The 26,472-nt window shown below is 37.5% G+C and overlaps 1 protein-coding gene across 37 annotated transcripts in view; it reads left to right on the top strand.

Annotated features, from left to right (window-relative positions):
- The window catches only part of SCEL (sciellin), an 81,884-nt gene that overhangs the window by 8,763 nt on the left and 46,649 nt on the right, over nt 1-26,472 (top strand). For 5 of the 37 annotated variants that reach the window (XM_050711167.1, XM_035561260.2, XM_035561265.2 and 2 more), the window contains 6 exons: nt 12,286-12,394; nt 13,028-13,062; nt 14,634-14,756; nt 19,804-20,336; nt 21,719-21,789; nt 26,149-26,263. In XM_050711167.1, the coding sequence (XP_050567124.1) occupies nt 21,750-21,789; nt 26,149-26,263 (155 nt within the window). In that variant the 5' untranslated portion in view covers nt 12,286-12,394; nt 13,028-13,062; nt 14,634-14,756; nt 19,804-20,336; nt 21,719-21,749. Of the gene's footprint in view, nt 1-11,444; nt 11,490-12,285; nt 12,395-13,027; nt 13,063-14,633; nt 14,757-19,803; nt 20,337-21,718; nt 21,793-26,148; nt 26,264-26,472 lie in introns of those variants that run through there. The other 32 variants (XM_050711183.1, XM_035561238.2, XM_035561240.2 and 29 more) reach the window with 16 other exon arrangements.

The following is a 26,472-nucleotide window of genomic DNA, read 5'->3' as shown; positions in this document are numbered from 1 at the left end:
CTTCTGTTCTTTTGATCATGAGACCTGCAGTGAATTGGATCAGTTTACTGATCTGACTGAGTTGATGTAAGAGACTATTGCACGAACATGGCCAAGGGCAGGACGAGGAAGGCAGAACTGCTCCTCCTGGTGGGAATGTGGTATTAGATCAGTTTAAACTGATAATGAAACCACGCCCTTGCTGCTAACCACAAAACCTATTGTCAGCACCCGTTTACCGGATCACCACACTGTACAGTTAGGTTAGTGACAGAGACACTGATTCATGGCAATCTCTGGGCTGTTTCCTGAACAGATAGTCACTGCAGTTACACCTCTGAACATTTAGGAGGCTGAACTCACAAAATCCTTAGAAAAATTATATTAAGAGGCTATCACTGAACTTGGCCTTCTGCACAAACCTCCGCAGGCTGTTTATTTGTGGTATTGTCTTCAAATCTCTCAGCTCTCATGTTTTCAGCTAAGCAACCATCCTTCCTCATCCTGTGCATTTGCCTTTAATTGCTCCTTCTGCAGCATAATTCAGATGCTACTCTGTCCCGACCACAGGCCATGTGGAAAGCATTGCTAACATGCCACACATTTTTCATGACAGTTCTCATGCAGTATCACTGCTCATCCTTTCTCTTCATCTGATCACAGATTTTCTAGAATGTAAAATTTCTGTAGAAAGCTTTTTTTGATTTGTTTTGTTTGTTTGTTTTATATAAACACCTCTATCCACCTTGCTTAAAAATGGTAGGAGATATATATCTTCTGTATATACAAGACTCCAGTTCTCAAACCCTTTCATAAGCACAGCTCTGTATGATTTGCACTGTCAGTATATGAGATCAGACAGATCTTGACCTTCCTTTTCTGCTTGCTTCCATTTTCTCTTTGACATTGCCCTCCTTCCTAATTATTTCAACTCTTCTTCAGCTACTTTGCTACCTACTTTCAAATTTCTTTTTCCATTTACTCTCCTTCTTCCAAATATTGGCACTTACAAGTCATGTCCACGCTGTGCTCTTTTCATGAATTAAGTTTTGGTCTGACTAACAACGATCTTTGTGTGTGTCATGGTGCTCACCTATTACCTTTGGAAGGGCAAATTTAAAACATGTATTTTCTCAAATAACTAAGTACTGGAATTTTAGTTCTAAATGTTTTGATTATATAGAACAAGATAACACCTCAAGTAATATAGTATAATGTAATGGAAAACATCCAAATTTTAACATATTTATCAGCCTAGGGAAAAAAGAAAAAAAAAGAAAAGAAAAACGGTCTCTGAGAAAGTGAGGTTAAATGCTTCCAAAAAAACCTTCAATGTTATTTACAATAATGGCACGCTGAAATTTGTATACACATTGTGCTCTGCTAATTTTGTTCTCCTGTAGTAAGCAAGCAATTGAAATTGATATTCCTGTCATCTCTTGTGAAAGCAAGAAAGATTGTTCTTATTTTCAATTGAAATTATCTTTAGTTTCAGTACAGATCTTTACCCAGAAAGAGGAAATAACCTTTAATTCTCCAAGGCTCAAAGCCAGTACTATGTGTAAGAAAGATTCAAAATAATGCCCATTCTCCATGCAAAACATCTGGGAAACAAGAGAATCCAAGTTCAACAACATGTGATTTTTGAGAAGGTACCTGGGAACTTGAAAACCAGGTTTCATACTGGGGTATTTCAGACACTAGAGTGGTGGCCCCAGCAACACTAGCAAATAACTTCTGTACTGCTCTGAGTAGAGAAATAATTTGATCCAAGTGTTGTTTGTCCTCACCACAGCTATTTTTACAGAAAACCACAAGATTTTACTGGCTGAGCTTGATGGCATGTGAATTCTGCTCTCCAAGGAGCGTGAAGACCAGCAGTTTTGGCAGTTTCATTTCCTTACTGATGACAAAAAACGAAAACAGACAGAGAGAGACCAGTGTGACACATACTGCGACACTGGATTTTGTGGTATCACTTAAACGGAGAGGCAGGGTGCAGCTCAACTGTTTTTAACCACAGAAACAGAAAATGTTATTTGGCAGGAAGGAGGAAGCACACCAAATCTACTATGTCTCAAACCTGACTGTGTCTCTTTAAAATGTTCTTAAACCTGTTTAACACACCCCTACTTTTCACCACTCCCTGGGAACATGCGCCTCATATAGCAACTTGTAAATCAAGAAAAACCAAACCCAGCAATTTATTCTCTAGTATGTGGTGGCTATTCTCACACACCCATGCTGGCTGTATAATTAAGCTACAGCATAGCTCACTGACATGGAGCTTTCTTCTGCAACTTAAAATGGTAAAACCACTATGGGTTTAAAAGTTTAAAATATTCTAGAGCAGAATTGTATCAAAATAAAAATTGAGAAAAGATAAAGAATTCAAATACTGTCATTTAGGCACAATACTATGGAGGTTCTGCTCGCAGGTACGTAGATGATGTCAAATCTCATTTGTACTGGTTTATCTGCAGCTCAGGACTCTGAACAGAATGAATAAAGTTAACTACAAGACAGCTAAAAATTAAAGTTTTACTTTAAGTATAGCTAGAGGCTTTGAATCCAGAAAGATCTGACATATTCCTTCTAGAAATAGGAATGTTCCCTTTGTACCCATGAATGAAAGGGAAGGAATTGCCTAAAAAACTCAATGATTTTTTTTTTCTCTCCATCCCCTAATCTGGCATGTTCTCTGTGGGTTAGACTCCAATGTGCCCATTTTATAGTTTCCTTGCCACGCTTTTTCTGTAAGTGGCCACAGTGTTGCTGGGAAGCTGTTTTCTACAATGAATCACAGGACAAGCAGTTTGCTTGAAGATTAGACAAGTTCTGATTTAGTATAGGTGCTGTTATTTTCCAGGGTGCAGAATGAGATTTGCAACTTGAATTTTGGCCAGAGACAGAGAAAAAAAATCTGAATGTATTTCTCTCTTTGTTTGAAATTTGGTAAGAATCATGGCTTTCTGCAAGAGCAAAAATTTAATTTGAAATCCTGACATTACATGGGATTCATCTGACATGTCTATGTGTTTACAGTGTAGATGCCTACATCTGACATGTCATCTTAGGCTCCCTTTCAAGACAGCAGAAAGAAATAGCAACTTCTGGAGCCCAATGCTCTGACCTACTTTAGTCATTTACATTAGAGTGAAATGAATTTCATTAGTGGAGTCTTGGGTGACAAATGTAGAAGTCTGACTTTTGATGTTGCCTACCTTTTTTGTCAAACAAGGCCTGCGATGGAAAGTCGTGCCCAGCACTGAGGAACCGAGTGTTTGAACATAGCTGTCACCAGTTTGGATTCTCCTTTCATTGAGTAGAATTCAGATTATTTACTTAGGCTTTAATTGTCATTTAGTTTTCTCAGAGCAACCCACACTTGAAATTACTGGGTTCTTCATGGTATGCTACTATAGTACCATGGCAGGATCTGGAATGTCAGGAACTGATCTGGGACTCCATGATTACATCCAGATAATTATAATAATTCTGTCCAGACTCTTTTCCTTCTAATAACACCCAAATTATTTTGGAAACATCCTGTTTTAAAGCCCAGCCTTCTTTCCCTTGCACCTAACAACAACAACAACAAACAAATGAAAAACAACAGCAACAAAAATAAATGAAAAAATCTTCAGCCCAACCCTTCACGTACTGAACATTAAAACTCACTTGAAAGACTGTTTCTGTCAACATTCTTTCCAAACTACTTCCAGTTTTTAAAACAATTATTCAAAAAAATATCATTTACTCAGAGTAAGAGAGAAGGAGAAGTTTGTATTTCAAATATATTCTAACAGTCTAGTGGCAAATTTCAAGATATATAAGACAAATATTTTATAAAGGCAAGAAGAGAACTCAATCATTTATTCAACTTCTCAGTCCACTATGACTTACTTGGTACGTGTTGGTTTTGGAAAATTATTTTCCTTCCTTTCACATAGTGTCTTTGTGATTGAAATCTGCACCTGAAATTTATTCCTCAGAATACGCTTAGAAATGCTATTAATCCTTCTACTTCTGTGGACAAGGGAGGACAACAAAACAGCTGAATTATTGTTCAGAGAAGCTTGGAGGGGGACAAGGAGGGAAAATGCCACATCTATAATGCCATTTTCTATTTTACTCCTGCAGCTGACCTACATTTCAACACATATCACAAATCTGCCTTGTGATTTTATCTGTCCTTTGAATAGATGAGCAATTTTATTTGACTGCAAAGGTAGTTTTAAGAAAAGGGTCTTAAACATGCACTAGCAAAATGCAGTGCTCTCCATAATCACATATGTACATACTTTTCCCATTTGCCATGTAACTAGAGAATAAATTCAGTCTGAAGAAACTAAAATAAATTTGTTGAATGATTCAGTTAAGTGGCTGAAAGGCAGCCCCTTCACTAAGGAGACTGGCTTATTTTAATACTGAAGCATAAACTCAAAAAAAATCTGGTATCACTTTGATGTGGTTTAACTCAGCAGGCAGCTAAGCACCACACAGCCATTTGCTCATTCCCTGCCTCCCCCCAGTGGGATGGAGGAGATAATAAAAAAAAATGTAAAAACTCGTGGTTGTGATAGAGACAGTTTAATAGGGCAGAGAATGAAGGGATAATAATAACAACAACAACAACAACAATAATAATAAATAATGTACAAAGCAAGTGATGCACAATGCAATTGCTCACCACCCACTGGTTGATGTCCAGCCAGACCCACAACAGTGGCTGCCACCCCAACCAACTCCCTCCACCTTTATAGCTGAGCATGCTGCCATGTGGTATGGGACATCCCTTTGGCCAGTTTGGGCCAGCTGTCCTGATTCTGTCCCCTCCCAGCTCTTGGTGCACTCCCAGCCTCCTCGCTGGCAGGGCAACGAGAAGCTGGAAAGTCCTTGACTCTGTGTAAGTACTACTCTGCAACAACTAACCAATGGTGTGCTATCAGCATTATTCTCATCCTAAATCCAAAGCACAGCAACATGCCAGCTACTAGGAAGAAAATTAACTCTATCCCAGATGAAACCAGGACACAACTTAATCATATTGCTATTTGTTTACATCAGCATCAAAGAATTAGGAATAATTTAATACAATTTTAGTTATGTACATTATAAAAATTTTGACCAATGGTAAACCATTGGAGTGGCAGTCTTTGGTCAGCCCAGAGGTCTACTTAGCCCAATATTCTGTCTCCAGCAGTGGCCAAAAGCAGATGCTTAGGGAAGCATGGAAGAACAGGGAAAGCGTACGTACTGATTTCCCGAAGTGCCCTTGTAGGCTCTATCAATTTGCACGTTTGAGTCTTAGCCAAATGTGGTTTCTGTTTACTTAGTAACAATCAATAGATTTGTCTTTGACAAGCTTATCTCCATTCTTATTCAACTCTTTTACATATGGGTACATACTAATGCATATATCTGTATATGTACATGTACACACTCACGGAGCAACACAGATACACACAGATATATACAGATATATAGGGAAAGGGGGAAAAGCTACCTTTCTGCCATTGTCATGTTTGACTTTGATGTGGATAGGGAATGGGATCATGCTCTGTTATGCTTGGAAGGCACACACAGCAGTTATGTGTGCTGGTAACACAAATGTGGAAACACCAAATGAAGATTTCATTAACTAGATGGAATATTATTGCACTGGTCCATCAGTTTTTTGACCGATATAAAATTTCCATATAGGTTTTTAAATGACAGGCAATTGTTAATTTCTGTATCACCTAATTCATTCCTAATAGTAAAAGATATAGTCATCATTACAACAACAAAAGCTTCTTAGCCCTCACAGATGAATCCTGCACCATACCAAGCTAAAGAGAGAAACCCAATCTATCAGATAAGTGTAATTTGAACCTCCTCACATAGATATCATTTTATGGAGTAGATACATCTCTGTATCTACTCTATTAAAAGAACAGCCTGTGGGGATGTCTTCAATGTATTTAAAGTGCCCATGGACAATAAATTGCTTTAAGAAAATATTAGTTAGGTAGCAGGAAGGCACGTTCTTCTCTTCAATTTCTCCTCTAGCATCTTTTAACAAGATGTCTTCCTTGAGGCTGCTAACTTTGCTTCTTTCCTAGAGCTCTCAATGAGGATTTCTAGGTGATGGGGATATTGTAAAGTCTTGTTTATTCTTTAAGGAAAAAGCACAGCTAATCATAATTCTTACAGTCCCCCTACTATTGGTCAAAGTCTGATTTTAATTTCTTTAGCCACTCCCATTTGTGTTCTTTGTTAATGATAACACATTAACAAATAAGCTATTTATCAATAACATAAGCTACAAAACCGGTTACAGCCATTCAGCTGGTACCATGCAAATGTCACTTGACTTAGCCAGATTTTCAGCACAATATTCTTTAGACAACTGATTTTATTAGTAACTTTTTTTTTTTTTTTTTTTTTTAGCTGAGGTAGTAATGGTAGTGGTGCAAGATTAAGATACACAGGATTAGCATACTATGGATGAGACTTTCAGGGATTTTTGCAAGATATTCCACTCATTTGCAGAGTAGGGAGGTATTCAAATTATGCAAAAAGCAGGCCTATTAACATTGAAGATTATATATCTGCCATGAAATGTGCTGGCACCTGCTATGATTAGCATGTTTTCTCTACAAAGCAATTTTAGAAAAGGAAACAGAAGAAACTGCTCAGCCATTTTCTGTGGCAACTAAAAGCAGTGAAATGGTTTAGACACTTTGCATACTATTTATAGTATTTCTATTTTTTTCTTCTTTAGATTATGAACTCTACCACACCTTTTGGGAGAACAATGGGCTGCCAAATACATCTGCAATGTCACTACTGATTTCCTAGCATTTAAAAAATGCATATGAAAAAGCTCTGATAGTGCTCCTTCCTGTACTCATGAAGATGTGGTTAAACAACCAAGTGCATACCTTACACTTACCAGCCAAAAGGTCTTCCCAGGAATGGCAATCTGCAGTAGCAGTAGCAAATGCAAGCTGGGCTGGCAAATAAATAAATAAGTAATTTTTTAAAATCCATAAAACACACCCTTATGGGGTGTGCATTTTAGTGTTTTGTATCAGCCTAAGACATACTGAAATATTTTTCTCAATTTAACAGAAACATAATCTACTAAAAGTGGTTTAATTTTTTTTTGTCTCTGCACAACAGCTCTTTCTACCTGGTATTACAAAATGATCCTCCTCCCTAAATACTTCAATCACACAATTCATAAACTTCTGAAAAATAACATATAAAAAGAAAGAGAAAAAATCCAAATATAATATATAAATAATCATTTAGGCAGAGGTGAGATCAATATCTGTATGCTTTAGTAAAAGCATTGTAGAGCTATTCTCTCCAGTGAATATTTAAACTTTACGGAGGTAGAATAACTGTGGTGATTGTGATCCCTCCCATGGAAAACACCTTACAACTCAGCCGTTAAAGTAGCTTACTGGTAAAAATGGGCTGCTTTCAAAAGGAGGATTGATTTGAACCCAAGCCTCTCCCCATCATATTTGAAAAGGCCTGTCAGTCAGGTGAAGACCCTGGTGACTGGAAAAAGGGAAACATCACTCCCACTTTTCAAAAGGGTAGAAAGGAGCACCTGGGGAACTACAGACCGGAAAGCCTTACCCCTCTCTGCCTGGCAAGATCATGGAACAGATCCTCTTGGAAGTGATGTTAAGACATGCAGGATAAGGAGGTGATCTGAGAGAGCCAGCATGGCTTCACCAAGGGCAAATTGTGCCTGACAAATCTGGTAGTCTTATATGATGGAGTGACTGCATCAGTTAACAAGGGAAGACTGACCGATGTCACCTACTTGGACTTCTGTAAGGCCTCTGACACAGTCACAGAATGGCTGAGGTTGGAAGGGACCTCTGAAGATCATCTAGTCCCACATGACATCCTGATCTCCAAATTGGATTTGAAGGGTGGACTATTCACTGGAAAAGGAATTGGCTTGAAGGCCACACCCAGAGAGTGGTGGTCAATAGCTATGACCAGGTGGAGGCCAGTGATGAGCAGTGTCCCTCAGGGGTCTGTCCTGGGACTGGTATTGTTTAATGTCTTCATGAACAACATAGACAGTAGGATCGAGTGCACCCTCAGCAAGTTTGCACCAAGCTGAGTGGTGCAGTAGATACAAGAGAAGGAAGGGATGCCATCCAAAGGTACCTGGACAAGCTTGAGAAGTGGGCCCATGTGAACCTAATGAGATTCAACAAGGCCAAGTGCAAAGTGTTGCACCTGGGCCGGGGCAATCCCAGATATGAGTACAGGCTGGGAGAAGAACTCATTGAGAGCAGCCCTGTGGAGAAGGACCTGGGGATTCTGGTGGATGAAAAGCTTGGCAGGAGCCATCAGTGTGTGCCTGCAGCTCAGAGGGCCTACTGCATCCTGGGATGCATCAGCAGAGAATTGGTCAGCAGGTCGAGAGAAGGGATTGTCCCCCTCTGCTCTGCCCTTGTGAGGCCCCACCTGGAGTGGGGGAAGGATGTGGGGCTGTTGGAGCAGGTCCAGAGGAGGGCCACGAAGATGTTCAAAGGGCTGGAGCACCTCTCCTGTGAAGAAAGGCTGAGAGAGCTGGGGCTGTTCAACCTGAAGAAGTGAATGTGCCAGGCTGACCTCACTGCACCTTTTCAATACTTAGAGGAGGCTTGTAAAAAAAGATGGAGAGTAGTTTTGCTCAGGCAGATAATGATAGGACAAGGGGGAATGGTTTTTAACTAAAACAGGGGAGATTTAAATTAGATGTTAGGAGGAAATTCTTTACTCAGAGGGTTGTGAGGCACTGGAAGAGGTTACCCAAAGAAGCTGTGGATGCCCCATCCCTGGAGGTGTTCAAGACCAGGTCATACCAGGCCCTGGGCAACCTGATCTGGTGGGTGGCATCCCTGCCTATGGCAGAGGGGGTAGAATGATTTTTAATGTCCCTTCCTACCTCAACCATTCTATGATTCTGTGAACTTGGGCTTAATAGTCTAAATCTAAATGATTTTTCCAAACTGGGAGGTTGTTGCTTTCTCTTTCTATCCTTTGATAGGTTTAGGCATGTTCTGAGATGAGCCTGGCAGGCAGATTAGACAGAGAAATTCTAACCTCTGAACACCAGGGGAGGAAAAAGAGTTATTAAAAAGGAGTGCAGGCTCTCGGCAGTGCCAGTAGTTAGGCTTTGCAAGACTGCCCAGGAAATTGCTTATCTACCTTTACGACATACATCCTAGTCTGAGCTAGGATGCCCATGGACATCTCCCATCAAATTGGTAGGTTTTTGTTTGTTTGTTTGTTTTTGAGATGTCTTCCCATGTGCAGGAGAACCAGAATCTATAGGGGAAAAGAAATCTACAGGTGGTTACAGAAATCCTGTGGGGATTTAATGATGGACTAACCTACCTGTGGAAAAAAAGCATATTTCTTATTCCTCTATCTCCTCTCTGTTGCAGCTGTGAATCTTACTGGGATTCATGAACTATTTCTAGCCTAGTTCTGAGTCACAAATGTCTTGGTAAGGGTGTACCCACTGGCAATATGTTCCCTTGGTAAACGATTGTCGCTAGGGTTGAAATGTACCTCTGTACACAGACGTAGCAAAAGTCCTAAGCATACCCTTATTTTATGAAGTAGGGCTGAAGTGGGAATGAGGGGAGGAGTCACCTTCAAGGGAAAGATGTTACCCCATGCATGAGCACCACTTCCTTACCTAAGTAGCTTTATGTTTGCTGGGCTGGGTTCTGTCTTCCCTAAATCACCCACTCCTTTTAACTTACTTGTTAAAACTGCTGCATACATATGTAGGTGATCCTAGACCAAGCCTTAGCAAGAAAAATATGTTGGTAGCACAGAAGTACAACCCTCCTCCCAAATAAAGGTTACATTAACTATCTGTTTCTGCCTGCTAACCCATGCGGGCTTGCAACCAGTCATCATCCACTGGTGACACCTCTGTATGTTATAATTTTGTCACCTTTTGACACAAGTTATGTTAAACATGATTCACTTGGGAAAAATCAGGTTAAATGAGTTGGGCCATACTCGTTAACCTACCCATAGGGGTAGACTTGAGCAATCTTCCCCGTTTGTCAACGCCATTATCTGTTAGCGTACTCCTTGACGTAGTTTTGTCCTTGCCAGTGAGTCCCTTCTCAAACAAACAAACAAAACCAACCAACCAACCAAACAAACAAAAAAAACAACACAAAAACTTAGGTATGAATATCTCTAGTAGAAGCCCTATGTTGTTTCTGATAGGAGCGAGGATGAGGCTACACAGTTCTTTTTGGAAAGCAAATTTAGCCCTATGGATGCAAACCATGCTGTATCACTTCCCCTTATGCCAGGGAATGGGCTTGGTATGTTTAGCTACGTAGGATACATGTAGCTATTTTATTTGTATCTTGAAACTAAAAAATTAGAACGCCACTTGCTAGAATGTCTTTAAGTCTTCTGGACACAACAATAACAATAATAGCATCTGATGTCCCGGAAGACGTTTCGCAATCCTAACTGGAAGGTCCGAAGTATTAAAGGACTTTTCTTTTGGAGGATTGTGTTTATGAAAGTAATGTATTCAGTAAAGTATTCCTCCCTTTTTGGGAGGAGTCACAGAACAGTATTTGTACGAAAAGTTGCCTGCTGAGTCATCGCTCATTCCTGTCTCTCTCTTGTGTACCTGCATAACAGCTCAACAGGGCTAGGCTGCAGTATGCTGTTTTCATATGATGGGCACCCTATGACGGCCACCCTATCCTTAGTAAGGATGTGGAGGTAGAACAATACTTTGTAGTATATTTTGTCCGTAAAAATGGAAACCCAACAAAAAATGACAAGAAAATCCTGTAGAGAAAATACATCTTAAGAGCTGTAGAGAGACATGGACTTTATAGAAAAGTATAAGCTAAAGCTAAGTACATAGAATACAACTATCCTGTTTGGAGGGAGGCAGGAATCAGAAAGGGCAATAACGTATTATCACTGTAGGATGCTACATGGGCTTGACTTTAATAACACTGAATAAGCCATTCAAATCTAAATGATTGCCTTTCTGAATCAGTTATGCACACTTTTCTGCCAGTGCCACATAATTGTAAAAGTCAACACTCCCCACTGGAAACTAGCAATTTATTAGGAGGCATTTTAAGAATTCTTTGACTGACTAAAGAAGCTTGATTGTCAAAGAAGAATTTAAAATAAAAAAAAAAATAAAATAAACTTGATTTAAAATAAAGTTGTTAAGAAATGGCCTCCAAACTTTGCTAGCAGTCTGATCAGCAAGAGATAGAGAACTCTGATTACTAATCACTAATGTGTCTATATTATTATTTATTTATTTATTTATTTTTAAATGAGTTAATATAAGGAAGAATTCTAAGTCACTTCTTGCTTTCCTTCATAAGCCATGTCAGACCATGTACTCTGCTAATATGAACCATGCTATCAGAATGATTGAATGATTTTGGTGGAGTTACACCCCATTGTATCAGCTGAGGATTGTGGCTATTTGTGTACGTATCTACTTTTTAAAGAAGCTTTTTTTTTTTTTTTTTCTTGAAAGAAGCAGAGTATTTGCACAATGGCAATGGGTAGATATGAAATTAGTCACCGTTGTCACCAAAGCTATCTTATAGTTTGAACTCATAAAGAATTCCTTCAACTCTGATACATCAATAGGACAGCATGGCCCAATGCTGTGAACTACTGGATTAGGTAAATTGCATTCTTTAGTTGAAAGTCATTGGTGGACAATACAAAGACATATATTCACTTGTATTTTTTGCATTCCTGTGTTTTGACACTGAAAAATCTGTGTCCAGAATACTATCTGTGCTATATCGGGAATTTTATCATAGGCAAGGAATGAATTGAGGGAGACATGATTCAAATTTACATAATCTGATCAATTGTTTCACTCTATGTTTCTGTCCCTCCTTCACTTAAATAAGGGCTTAAACTAGGGACTGAAAACAAAACTGTTCTCTAATGCTGACTGCAGAACAGTTCACACAATCTGTGGGTTATACTGAGATCCAGAGGCAAAAACTGAGTTCCCCTGAATTTCTGAAAGCTAAATTTCTTCAGAGTATGGGAAGTTAGTTCACGGGAATTAGTTATGGGTCACTTTCACTGTACACTTATGCTCAAGATGTTCAATTCCTGATATGTGTTACTGCATTATATATTCCTCATTCACCAGGTAAAATACTTGTACAATTACTATAGAGAAAATCAGACAGAATGATTAGCAGTTAGTCATATTTGCTTTAATTTGAAGAATATGTATATATATTTTTCTTTTTCCAGCTTTGAAGCATTAAATAATTACCATAGCTAATGTGAAAAATTTACCAACCAATGAATCCACTGACTTTTGCAGATCAGACAGTCTGGCCTGCTTTTTTCCTAAGCTGAGGTAAGTACCATTGATAGAATTCCTTATATTTATGCATTTTCCTATGGAGGTTCTATGCTGTCATGCCAGCAAGACTTTCTTAAAATAAGCCTCTGACTTACTTTGGGTAGCAGAACTGGCTTGCTGTGTCCCATGTTTTTGTTTTTTTTTTTTTTTTTCTCTGAGTTCAAAGGTTATAAATACAGGAAAGTATCTATTTAATTTCTCTAGACTATTGGTTGCATCTCTTTTTGTTTCTCAACATTTTTGGCCAAAGAAAGCAGTGCTGTGAGACAGGTTAAGTTTATCTCTGATTTGGGAACAGAACGTTTTTGGTTGAATTGAAAACGCTGACAAAGTGATGTCATCCAGCACCTGGACTCTGAAAGAAGAACCCTTCAAAAGAAAAACATACTCTGACTCTCAGGTGTTGTTACAAATCAAAGCTATTTTTCCATTTCAACTGAAAACATTATTGTGCACTGCTTATGAAGAAGGACTTCTGTTTCATTTGAGAGGCATGCATGTTAGAAATGTAAAACTGCAATATGTATGAAGAGATGCATTCAAAACATTTTTGTCTCGATTGTAAAAATTTCAAGATATAGGATAGCATACTCGAACACACTTGCTGTAAATATTTTTCATTTTCAGAAACCTGGAGGCTGAGATGTACAAAGTTCAGAAAGGTATGCTTGCATTCATTAATTGTGAAACTTGTGGTAGTTAGTAGTTTATACTTAGTGTTTTCTGGTCTGTGGCTTCATCAGCTGCATTTCATCAGATATAACCAATGTTTAGACTAACTTCATGTTAACTACTAAGCCTGTGAAGAGAGAACCATCAGCACAAATAAGGACTAGTAACATGGCTAAAGATACATTTACTAAGTTGCTTTTGTCAGAGTTTGCTTTTTTAGTACTGAAAGGTCGTAAGTTTCACAAAAGACAATAGGACTATATGACACAGCATCTCGTACAACAACATCTTGCATATTTCATTACAAAAGCTCCCCGAATATACAATAAGTGAATATACAACAAGGTTTATAAAAGTTACATTAATAACTGACCCTTTGTCTAAAACAGAACTATGGGGTCTTACACAACATTTCTGTCATGGAAAGAGTCCAGAGGAGGGCCACCAGGATGCCAAGAGGGCTGGAACACCTCACCTATGAAGACATGCCGAAGGAGTTGGGGTTGTTCAGCTTGGAGAAGAGAAGGCTGCAGGGAGGCCTTAAGGTTGCCTTCCAGTACCTAAAGGGGGCCTAAAGTACCTAAAGTACAGGAAAGCTGGGGAGGGACTCTCTGTCAGGGAGTGGGGACAATGGGGAATGGCTTTAACCTGAAAGAGGGTAGGTTTAGATCAGATATAAGGAAGAAATTCTTGACTATGAGGGTGGTGAGGCACTGGACCAGGTTGCCCAGAGATGCTGTGGATGCCCCATCTCTGGAGGTGTTCAAGGCCAGGTTGGATGGGCCTTTGAGCAACATGGTCTGGTGGGAGGTGTCCCTGCCCATGGCAGGGGGGTTGGAGCTAGATATCTTTAAGATCCCTTCCAACCCAAACCATTCTGTGATTCTATAATGAAGTGATTGTTTACTGCTACTGTCTTTATTAATAGTAGGTCAGTTTTAGCCTACTGAGAAACAAACTGCAGTTATTATAACGAACAAACAAACAAAATAAAAAGCAAAGGCAGTCTCTTCTTTAATTTTAATATCGGCTGTGTTGAAGGAGAAAGTAAATATGCACAGATAAGAGACTTGGAACAAGATCTCATGTGGGAGGGTTTTTCCCCCACAGATGTTTTGCCTCTGCCCACATATGCAAACAGAGCAAATACCTAATGTGTGTCAGATTCCAGTGCACCTTCCCCACACAACACTTCAGCAGATTTTTCCTGTGTTGAAATGCACTTTTTCTTTGTGTTTGCTTGTGTAAATACCTGAAACCCTCTACATGAGATGCAGCCCTATAACTCTGCAACATATATTTCTGTAGAAAATCCATATGAGAGTAGTATATTGTTTCAGATAGTAATTGCTTGGTTTTCTGTTTCAAGGTGTACGCAAGTATTTTATTTTGTGAAGCCCAGCCCTATTGCACTTGAAAAGTACAGCAAGCACAGAAGTATAACAACTTACCAGTACTTTTAATTGATTTGGTATTTCTACAAGGTGCCACCCTTTTCCACACCTCCTACCTCCTCCTTAAGTGACTCAGCCTCTGAAGGAGAAGTCTCTTGTCTTTTCAGACAGCTGGATGGAGAACAACAGTTCAGCTCACCGTCTGCTTTGACTGTATCTCACTGGCGGGTATCTCCAGGTTGACTTACCACACTGAACCACACTAGGACACAAACTTCTGCCATATCTAGGTAAGGCATTTATGTTTCTGCTTATCATATCTGCTTTATCATGTATCAAAAGTCCTACATTTTCAGATGTTCTGTGATTTCTGAGTGTCCACCTTAGGATCACACTTCAAGGGTTATGATTTTCAAGAAGTGCCGAGAATGTGTTATGAAAACCCAGCCCTTAAAGTGTCATAGTTTAGGTCTTCAGATTTCTTAGACCTTTCTGAAGTCTCTTACCCATACTCTTAATTACTCTTACTCTTACCCACACAATCTTAATTAATTGCTTACTTACATTTTATTACTAATTGTGTTGTATTTTAGTGTTATTTCTCTCATGACAAACTCACTGTTCAGACCACTTTTCATGAATTGCTGTTTTAATGTCATTTTTGCTCTTTGGCTTGGTTTATTGTTTTTTTTATTCTTTCTTCAGAATTTTTATCTAAAATGAAATTAAAAATTATTAAAATCTCATTTACTTGAATTTGCCTTAGTTATATGATTTGGAAGAGAAAAATGGCAATGGTTTGCTTTTTAAGAATACACTGCTAGTGAAGTATTCAGAAATCATTTCCACTTTTGCAAAAGGTATAGTAGAAGTATCTTTTCTATTTTGATATTATGACTTATCCACACATTAACTGAACCCATGCATAAACAGGAAAGGTTCTTCACTAAAAATGTAGCAAAGTGAAAGGAATTAGGTTAATAAAAAAAATCTAAAATTATTACTTTCCTTCTACATTCCATTAAAAAAAGGAAAAAAATAAAAACCGCATTTAAAACTGATCATATATTTCTAACTACAAAGCACATACAAATTTGAGTTATGACTTAGCAGCTCATTTTCAGCATACATTAGGGACAGTTCCAAAGCTTAATTTCTTTCAAAACAGAATCTCCTCCGCCCACGTCCTGAAAAACCAGTTTTGAGAGTTCTTTCTGCTACAAATAGATGAATGATTTCTGTTTTACATTCACGTGTTCTCTAGCCCAACCTTGCCTGTTCTAACCTTGCCTGGCTTATCTTTTATGTACATGCACATATTATTCCTATTCTTTATGAGGGTTGTTATCGTTATCAATTCTCTGACATAAAACATATATTAAAATATTCATTTAAACACAATATATTATTTTCAGAAGTTTAAAAATGCATTATATTGCTATTTCTCTGACACAAAACTCAAAAAAAGAATCATTCTAGGAAAGTATTTTTGTTGTTCTTTAATGACTATAAAATAAATCTAGTTATTTTTACATATGGTTTTCAGCAAAAGGACAAAAGATGAATGGATTTCTGAATAAAGAGAGACAAGTGGCTTACAATTTTGAAGAATATAAATTATATTCATGTGTTTGTTTTTAAGCTCTGACTATGCACTTGGTACTGTACTGAGTTAGCAACAGCATTATTCTTTCTATTTCATGTCCTGACTTACAATCTTGAACTCCAGCAGTGGATGCTGGTGACAATGTTGGAGGCGGGAAAGTGTAGCATACTTACAGATCTGCATCTGACAGAGTGGACCTTTAAGGCTATTTAGGGGATCATATGCTTGACTGAAACAGCAAAGTTGGCAACGTAAAGGATGATAGAGATTTGGCTGGCTCTAGCTATGATGAGGACTTGAAGAACACCCTTTATGTGCAATGAGGAAGTGAACCCATGTTTAGAAAAACAAATTATTATTTAATTATAGGTAGGGTGAGACACAACGTTCTGATAGGATTATGATAGATCTTCGTTTGAGGGGAGAAATGATGGGTATAGAGAACAGCAAAATTGGTGTTGACTTCCAAACTAGCAAGACTGCATCTCACACATACGGTTATCTATCTAGAATTGTAATGATGTGTCTTCCCAGTACCTTATTTCTAAGTCTTGGAGATCCCTATCATTAATCAAGACAAAGTGATTTCAATCAGTTCCTGCTCATCTATATCTTACTATATTAAAGAGAAATGATGGACAAAATAACAAAGTTTGCTGACCTGACATAGAAGATGTTAACTGAGGGCACAGAAACATTGTAGTGTTTTAGGCAACTGTGATTAAGTAGGATCAAATGTTGTTTTCTTTAAAATGTCATATCCTTGACATTCATCTCATATAAATGGAAAATAAGTTATGCATGACAGCATTGACTTAGACAGTTCTAATGGAAAAAATAACCAAAAACAAAACAAAACAAAACAAACAACAAAAAAAAAAAAAACAAGAAGGTAAAGCAAAGTAAGCCTGTATTTTATTCAGTCATCGATGAAGTTATTCTGGCCAAAATTTCTCCTAGGTTGCAATGAAAGAATGAAAATCAGTTAAAACACAAAGGATGTGGAACACTAATTTCTTAACCATCTGTTAGATTTCTAATTGAATAATTCTAAAATTTTGAATTCTGATTACTCACAAGACACCAAATTTTCAACTTACTTTAGAGAAAATTGGGCTTCAAGATAACATTTTAGTGAAAAGTTTTGAATTTGGGATAAATAACAAACTATCTGTTCATACTCAAATGGCAGACATTTGATGTTTTTGAAAAGTTGGAACTTTAAGGACACAGTAAATGTAAACAGCAAACTGTGGCTCTGTAGAGCCATGTGTAAGAAACCTATTTGTTCCATATGGCTTTTTATGTGGAAATGTTCAACTCAGAGGCTTCTCTACAATCTAGATTGTTTTAACAATATAGCACAAGAAGTTAGAAGACAGGAAAATTCTAATACTGTTTGGTTGTTTGTTTTAGAACGCTTCTTCTATAATCTTCTGTATTGTCCAGTTCATGAGTAATAGTAGGAAGTTTAATATTTTAGACATTGATGTTTGGCAATACTTTATATGAAAAACTGCTGTAGAAAAACAAATTTATTGACTTTTCAGAGAAGCGGGTGTACCTCCCTCTACATTTTTAGATTTCCTATGGTGAATTACTTGTACAGTGTGATGATATGCAGTACCTTTAAGCTGAGGAAAGAAATATTGTTTATTAAAAGCAAAATACATGTAATCTAAATATTTATAAATAAGATCTTAATCACTGTCATAGCTAGAAGCTAAAGAACAAAGATTTTTTCGGCTATAACTAGTTCAGTCTAATGTGGAAAAAATTATTCTTACCAGAAATGCTTCTATTATTCTTGTATGTGTTTTTTTTTTTCTTCAAAATGCAGCAATGCATATATGTGCAACCTAATTATGTAGAAAGCTACAGCCCAGAACAAAACAAGGAAGGCAAGAGAACTCTGTATTGGAAGAATGGGTGTGTTCAGACTAGCTAAAAACTAGAAGGTCTAGCTTTGAAGATTTATGGCAGCCTGAGGTCTTCTGCTGATCAGGATGTGAAAAGGAGATGTAGACACATGATTGTGGCTATTTGTGATAAAAATTGAATGGAAGACTCCTGCTGCTTTCTGAATAACTTGCTACTAGCTTGGAGAGGCATTTGACTGTCCCTGAAGTCATGCTTGAAGTTTTTTTTTCTGGGTTTCTTTGGGATTGTATTTGGATTTCCACAGAAACATTGAGGATTCTGAATCTAGGATTGGTATGCCTTAAAACTTTTTGGGAACAGCTCATTGGACTGGCTGGAGCAGTTTTCATTCTCTTTTAGTTTCCTGACGCTGTTTTTAAATTCAAATTGCACTGGAGATGCATTCCTGTTTGTTTTTGTTTTGCATTCCAGCTGAGTTGTTTTGCTCCAGTGGCTGAGCTCTTATTAAGAATGCCTGAACATAATTTGCTGCTTTACTATAGAGGACTACAACTTCTCTGTCTCACAACTTCATTTTAGAGTAAAAAGTTTTAAAAAAACAAACAAACATACAAACAAAAACAGTTCACTGACTTGCGTGAATAATGTGATGGTTCCAGGTCTTTATAAGTTGAAGTTTTTAAAATAACATGATTCTCACAATCTTCTGTCCATTCCTATTTTTGCATACACAGATGCGCACACCTTCACATAGACAGATGTTTCACACAACAGTGACGATCAAGAAAAAAATGCTTTGAGTTGCATCCTGCCTCTTTATTCAAGATTTTTTTCATTTTTAAGAAATTTAAATCTTACTCTGATGATTCTTAATTATCTGTGCTAGAGACTAAAGTAGGTGTTATTTTAATTTGCATTTTAAATTTTAATGGATTAATCTTTGATATACAACTTGAAAGTACCAAAGCAAGAAGTAAAGCTTGAGGACAACATGACAGTATTCTGTAAGACTAAAATGCCTGGGTCTGAAATGTCTGAACGCCTGACACATTTTCAGTACTGACTGTACAAAACAGTGAGCTTATTTTCATTTATGTGTACTACTTTGGAGCTTGAAGACTACATAGTAGTTTATTTTGGATGCTATATACATGTGCAACAGAAATATTGTTTTGCCCTAACAACATTAAAAAATGAAAATAAGACGAGACAATACAGAGTTTCAATTAAATGATGGAGAATGAAAGTACTCTTGTTATGTATGGACTGTTCTTAGTTCTCTGTTGACTTTCTTTTCTCATGCATGGACACAAGTGGGAGCAGTAAACTTGTTTTTCAGTTGTTTTTCAGTGTCCCAGCGCCATTAACATATGTTTATTTTATTTTATTTTATTTTATTTTATTTTATTTTATTTTATTTTATTCTTGTAGATTTTAAGCATGAGTCTCAAAATGTATGGATTGTTTACTTCAAAGATAATTTATATTTCTGAACTAATGGCTGAGAGTTTCTTGTTTATTTCATAACAAAGATGCATGAACGACACTTTCTTTGTCAGTTCTGTGAAAAATTTCAGATCCCATCAAGAATCTACGGAAAAAAAGTAGATAGTATACCATGAAGACTACAAAGGAATTTCCTGCTATTTTTAATAAGAAATATTTAAAGTGCAAAGTGTGAATTTTTTACAAGAAATTCCAAGCCTTAAAATGACCACATTTGGTCTAATTTTGACAAAGGAAGTCTCTGTTTTCAATGTGTTGTGATACATTTCCTCTAGGAAATATCTTTAACAATCTTTATTAGAAAATAAATCAAAGTTCCTTCTACTACTGTATTTTTTCTCCAGGTAAAAAAGTGAAGAAATGCCAGCACTCATTGCTTGTGAAATATACTGAAATGTCAAGCTTCCTATTATCCAAGGACCAAAATAAAGGGCAGTATCAGATGTCCAGCTGGTGCTAAGCTGAAAACATAAATAAATCAGAACCTTTTCTACTATCTTGTTTCTTATATGACTGTGACAGTTCAAGAAAATATATAGCAAGACTAGTCATTATCTAAAACTGATTGCTTGATAACCTTGATAACTACCTTGCTAGTTTCTAGGAAATTCAGTGCATATCTGCTTAAAACCTTGTATCAGTAATTTTGAAAGGTATTTTGTAACCTATTGCAAAATAAATAAGGCTCACGATAGCCCTGAGCATATTTTTACTGGGTGGGAACCAGACCCAGCAGTCACATGTTTTCTACATGCAGTGTGCCAACATATGCTTGGTACTAACAACGAATGCTCAAAGAAAGGAGTGTGGGTCAGAGCTTTCCAATCAACATGTCAAAATATTAAACTCCTATAAACATCTGGAATTTCAGAGCTGGGTAAGAAATATGTGGACTTTTGTACTCCAATATTATTTTTGTATTTATAACTTTACTTTATAAAAAGATCTGTTTATATCCAGATTTCCTTTTCCTTTTCCTTTCTCCTTTCCTTTCTCCTTTCCTTTCTCCTTTCCTTTCTCCTTTCCTTTCCTTTTTTTTTTTTTTTGTTTGTTTGTTTGGTTCGCGTAAGCTCTTTTAGCAATCATCTGACAGTAAAAACATACCAAAAAAATCTGTTCTAAGCACAATTCATTGTGGCATCCACTGGAGTATTTCGTTTCCATGCTTTGTTTTAAGCATTGCTTTAGTACCTTTGCTAAGCTTTTGCCAAAATTCAACATCTTCACCTTGTACCAGTAAAGAAACAGCCATAGGCTCTGGTCTGTCAATCCACTGTTTACATCTGTAAATACACCCAGAGAAAAAGGAATGTTTGTGATTTTTAATGATCGCCCCTGTCAAAAAAACAGTTTTGTTGTCATCTTTAAATCTTAGCAGTATGACCAGTGGAGCTGGTTGGGAGCATTCCAACTTAATGTTGGTTTCTTGGGAAATGCTGCTTTCCAAAAAAAAATTAATTTGCTGAATTTCTAACTAACCCCTAAAGAGGGTCAATTTTGTCCACATGCTTAAGTTAATGTTAGAACTGTTTTTTTTTTTTTTTTCTGAAGCGAGATTTTTTTTGTCTTTAAAATGTCATTATGTTCTACTTGATGTTTTCTGTATAAAACTGATAATGGAAATTCAGAGTTTCAAAGCACAACATGAAATCTTTTGAGTGACTCAACTCCCAAATATATATATATTTTCAAATCATCATATTTGGAAGCTTGTTTTTTAACCTCATTTGGGACATGGAAAGAAGTCAGTGACTTGAGAACTGCTGCAGGGCAGAAGAAACTCCTCCTCCTCCTCCTCTGTCCCCAGAGCCCTGCACTAGCTGCAGGCCACTGAAGCTGTGAGACCTGTCAGCGGAGCTGGGTGAGCCCATGTGTGCTCCAGGCACTGCTCTGAGCCATGGGCTGATAAAATCTTCTCATTCAGCTCATCATCTCATCTGAGTCTTCATTACTATATCTTTTCCTCTGAAGGCTCTCATCACCCCACATATTCTCAGGGAAGAAGCTCCAGACAAGGAGAAGAGAGAGATGGGCACAGATGCAGGGTGCGATAATATATTGTCATAATGAGGGATGGAAAAGTGAACGCCATGTCTGAGCTTCATTTCAAAGAGGGCTGCAGCTATCTCTAAGTCATTCTATCTTACTAAACTTGTACAAGGAGGTGATCAAAGTGGCAAATGAATTTATGCTGGCTTTTGAGCTGATTCTAAATCTCACAGACTTTTTTTTTTATTTATTATTGTCATTCTCTTTTAGATACCCACAGAAGGACACACCACTGAACAAAATGTCAGCTTTCAGCATACGAAAACAGTCTCCTAATCAAGGTGGTAATATTGAGTCTCCTTCATTTTCCCTCTGGGCACTTAAGAGGTTGAAGCATAGCCTCCCTGCCTTCCTGTATGCAAGCACAGCCATACCCATTGCTCAGCTCCCTTTCCAGGGCACACTGCCACTCTTTGGTAGGGGACATGCTAGTTATGGGATTCACAGTCAGACCCACGTCAGCCGCAAAGCCAGCAGTGTTGTGTGTAAGCTTCTGCTGGCAGAGATTCAGGCCAAACCACCGTGCTGGGTAGCAAGCCAGGCAGTGTGGTACAAGATGGTGGTTCCTTGTGGGTGCCTTGTGGAAACTGCAGGGCAGCATGGCAGCTGGGAGGGTAGTGGGCAGGCAGGGATATCTGTTACCCTCTGACTTGGTAAATTAGGAGAATTTGAGAATTACAATGTAAGGAAGGAGGGAGAAAATCTGTTTAATCCTTGTCAGATAGGACATAATATTTCTAAAGACTTACATGTTTTGAGGTGTGTTGAGGGCCTGGTTTTGGTGAGACATTAGAGGCCGCAGTGCATCAAGATGGTTGTGGCCTTGCTTTCAGTGCTAGCCAGGACTGGAAGCAGCTTGACGGCAGGCATAAGCACTGTGCAACCTGCCTGGCAGATTGACCACAAACAGCTTTATTATCTGTGGGTTTATCTATTTACAACTTTCAAGAGCTTGTGCTGATGTTTCCATTCTCTGGAGGCAGCGCACGTGGTGAGGCAGCCCTGCTGCAGAGCAGTAGAGGGCAGGGAGGGGATGAGCACTCTGCCCTCTGAAGAGGGCTCTTCAGAAGCAGCAAAATTGGAAATGGACTCTGGAAACTGGTTCTGGGGGCTGGCACCCTGAAACAGGCTGTACCACCTGTCCCCCTTGAGCATGCTGGAAATCAGTAGTTTATTTCTAATGTTCAGTACTTGTGGCTGAATTCATCTGGGGTTTGAGAGGTAATTCCTCTGCTCCTGTTTTCAAACTCTGCTGAAAAGATTAAGGCTAAAATAGTGAAAAAGCAGTAAATGGAAAAAATAGAAAGAAAAAAATTGAAAGGTAGTTAGAAACACCATTATTCAAGTCTCTCAAACTATTGACAAAATAAGAAGGGGATAAATTCCCTGCACTCATGTGATGTAAACTGTTGTATTGGATCTATATTTAATTTGTAATTGAAACTTGGGAGGTAATTGATTAGACCAGAAATGAGTATTGTTCAGCAAATCCTGGGCCTTAAGCCTTAGCAAATTACTTGTGATCTTTTTTGAAAAGAAAGGTCAATATGTATCCCTTGACTGTGCCTTTATAGGAGACGTGCTGAAGCCTTGTTTGTGCTAAGCAATTAAAAAAGCCATGTTTTCTATGAATTCCAAGTGATTTTTGGGTGGGTGATAAGAGTTTTTCTAAAATGGCATTGGAAAAGAAAAAATATTGTATATAACAGGCTAATTTTAATAGCTGGGTATATACTGAGTACTTCTTCAACATACCAGTGTGCTTATGTTATGTTCCTGTCATTGAAGAGTTCTTTTTTTCAAGATTCAGAGGAGGTTATGGCTGACAGCACAGCACAGATTTAAATTTATTGCAGACAGTTGAAAGCATCTCTGGCTAAAACTATTAGTATGAAAGGAATGCTGGAGTTATTTCCACCCCTTCAGTTGCCATTAGCTATCTCTGCTGAAGAGTTTTATCTCTGGAATGCATATATTTGAACTCATATTTTTCTTACTTTTAAAAATTAGTTCTATTTTTTTTTCAATGCAAATGATTGCACCCAATTAAAAATATCTATGTATTTATTGTATCTTCATTCAAGTCCTTTATTTTTGTCTGTTGCTGTTTTTTTTTCCTATCTATATGTAGGTTCATCGAAGTCCCTAGTACATTCCAGTCATTACTAATAGTATCAGTATATTCAAAACAATAAATATTTCAAGCAAATGAACTTCATGTAGTCTTGTTTGCCTATTACAATGATCTCCATGGATTGACTGTGAGACCATGACATTATTTAAACTAATGGGGTTCCAGCCTCTCTTCCGTTTGCATGAAGTCAAATAGATTTTTAATAGATATTTTAATGAATCATTGGAGCTATGCAGGCAAGGCTATGACGTTTCCTTCCTTCCTTCCTTCCTTCCTTCCTTCCTTCCTTCCTTCCTGTTTTGAAGTCTTTAGGTCAGGTTTCAATAAATATTTTTTAAGGGAAAAACTATCTCAAATGGAAGCGAACAGGCTGATACAGAAATCATGTAATGAGGATAGATGACTTTATTCTTAACCTACTGTGATGGTAAACATGTTCTTATAAATCCCATCTTTGATGTGCCTATTCATTTTGTAATAGTCTCAAAGGACTGCATCTGTGCAGGTCAAAAAAAGAAAAGCAAACCTTGGGATGAGGGCCAACAGCTCTGTTGTGACAGCAACACACATATATGCCGTCACATCCATGCTTCTTAAATGTATGTCCCTTCTCTAGCAGCTTAGTCTTGGAAAGAGCTAGTCAAACAAAAAGCCAGAGAGCATGCCTGCAACTACACAAATACAAATGATGAAGAGTCCAGTCCTTGAATTCCTTCACTAGTCTTCTTTTATTTAGTGGTCTGGACATATCTATAGTGAATTGCAACAGTTAAGAGCAGGCACAGTTTGGTTTGCAGTCAGCTATAGATTTTTAGATTGAATTTTATCATAGTATTGCAGTGTTTTTCTTTCATGAAGAAAATGTATTTGAAAGATCACTCTTGGCCTCTGTCACTTAAAGTAAATGTTTTGGTGCTTTGTTATGATTCTGTGTTCCCCTCACTGTAGCTATTTGTCATTTTTCATGTTATCAATGCAGCTGAAATTCTTGGATGAAAAGCAAGAGCTATATTTTCTTATAAATCACAGCAGAATGCCAAACACAGCTCTGACAAATGATACAATATGGACTGTGAAGTGTGATCTTTCTATACACAACGTTTACGATCTAACATCCCTGCTGACCACCAGATAATAACATGTCCTGAAATCTGGCAGTATAGAAATCCTTTTGCATGGATGCTCAAGGATTTAGGACTTAGGAGAAAATCATTGAAATCTCTTAAGAAAAACCTGATAAACTCAGTATTCTTAATCAGTCAATTTGTTGATTAACTGGATACTATCAGTAAAGGTTTTTTGTATTTAATTTTTCATCTTTTGTCTGGGAAAGGTTGGGCATGTATTACAATTCAAATTACAATTTCTAGTTTCAAGGAGTTGGACTTGATGATCCTTATGGGTCCCTTCCAACTTGGGATATTCTATGATTCTATGAGGACTCAACTTACAGTCTTCCATTTTAAAGGGAAATGTTGTAATGGTACTAAAAAATATTCAATTTCAAAGAGGATGATGATATGAAATTTAGTGGGAAGAAGAACAAACGGGAATAATGGACAATAGTCTTTGAATATTTCTCCTTGCTCCTGGGTCAAACTCCTCATAAAGAGAAACCAAAGGAAATAAACATCAGATTTCTAACATAGTGAAGAATATATATTCACATAGATCAAGTGAACATCATATTGTTAGTCACTCAATATGCTAGATATTAGCATTGTTGGGCAAAGATATTTTAGGTTGTTAGCATAAGTAAGACTTCTGTGTTCATACAGCATGTGAGTGTGCATGGATGTCTGATTGTCTGTCTGTACCTCCTGATAACCTTTGAAAACATGAAGGTATTGCATTTATAAAAAGTTAAGTAAAACTAGATAGCTGTTTAGAAAAGAGAACTTTCACTCTTTCAGCCACTCTGTTCAGCCACTGAGGTAAAAGCTTCAGAGGGAGTCTGACCCTTTTGAGGAACCTGAAAATCCACACATGTTGGGTTGAGTGTGGGTGGAGGACCATGTGATCATCTCAAGATTAGCTTTCATTTGAAATTTTTATCTTGTCGCACATCTGAAAATCCAACCACAGACAACCTCTTGAGAAATAGGATTCATTATTTTAGCTTTTCTGAAATTACAGTTGCATGTATATTTTATAATTCCTTTATCAGATCTATAAAACTTGTTTACATTAAAAAAATATTCCAAGCTGTCTCATATTAAGGATGAAACTGAATTCAGTTTGGTAAGCTGGTCTTCTGCATTCCCTTTAAGGTTGTAGGCATTAATTTGCAAACTTCAAGAAAAGAGTCTGTACTAAACGGGATCTTCAAACATAATGCTTGTGCTTTTTCTTTTCTGATGTTAAAAAAGGTATTGTGTCTGTATCTGATAGCTGAAGATTCAAACTGTGCTGAACTTTTACAGATTTCAGCTCTTCTAACAGTACTTTAACTTTCCAAAGCTTTCCCATACATTCATTTTCAAGACACATTTATCTGCATTTGTAGATAATAAGAGCCCTTCTGTTGCAATTAAAAGCAGACAAGTTATTCATGATGTTAACAAGCGACGGACCCTTTTGCAAGATAACAGCTGGATAAAGAAGAGACCTGAAGAGGAAAGGTAGGAAAGATCTGACGTACATTTCTTCTGTCTTTGGTTTAGCGTGCTATGTATATTTTCTGGGATTGTCCACTTATTCATGAATTATAGTACCTAAAATTACATAATTTTCATCAAATAACTATTACTTGCTCATCTTGATGAAATATTGATTGCCTTTTGGAACTATTAGTCTGTTGGACTTTCACTGACTTTTTTTTTCATCAGGA

The sequence above is a fragment of the Cygnus atratus genome, chromosome 1 (genome assembly GCF_013377495.2).
Source record: "Cygnus atratus isolate AKBS03 ecotype Queensland, Australia chromosome 1, CAtr_DNAZoo_HiC_assembly, whole genome shotgun sequence".
Taxonomy (NCBI): domain Eukaryota; kingdom Metazoa; phylum Chordata; class Aves; order Anseriformes; family Anatidae; genus Cygnus; species Cygnus atratus.
Note: the sequence above shows the minus strand (reverse complement) of the source record. Positions and strands in the feature narration are given on the sequence as shown.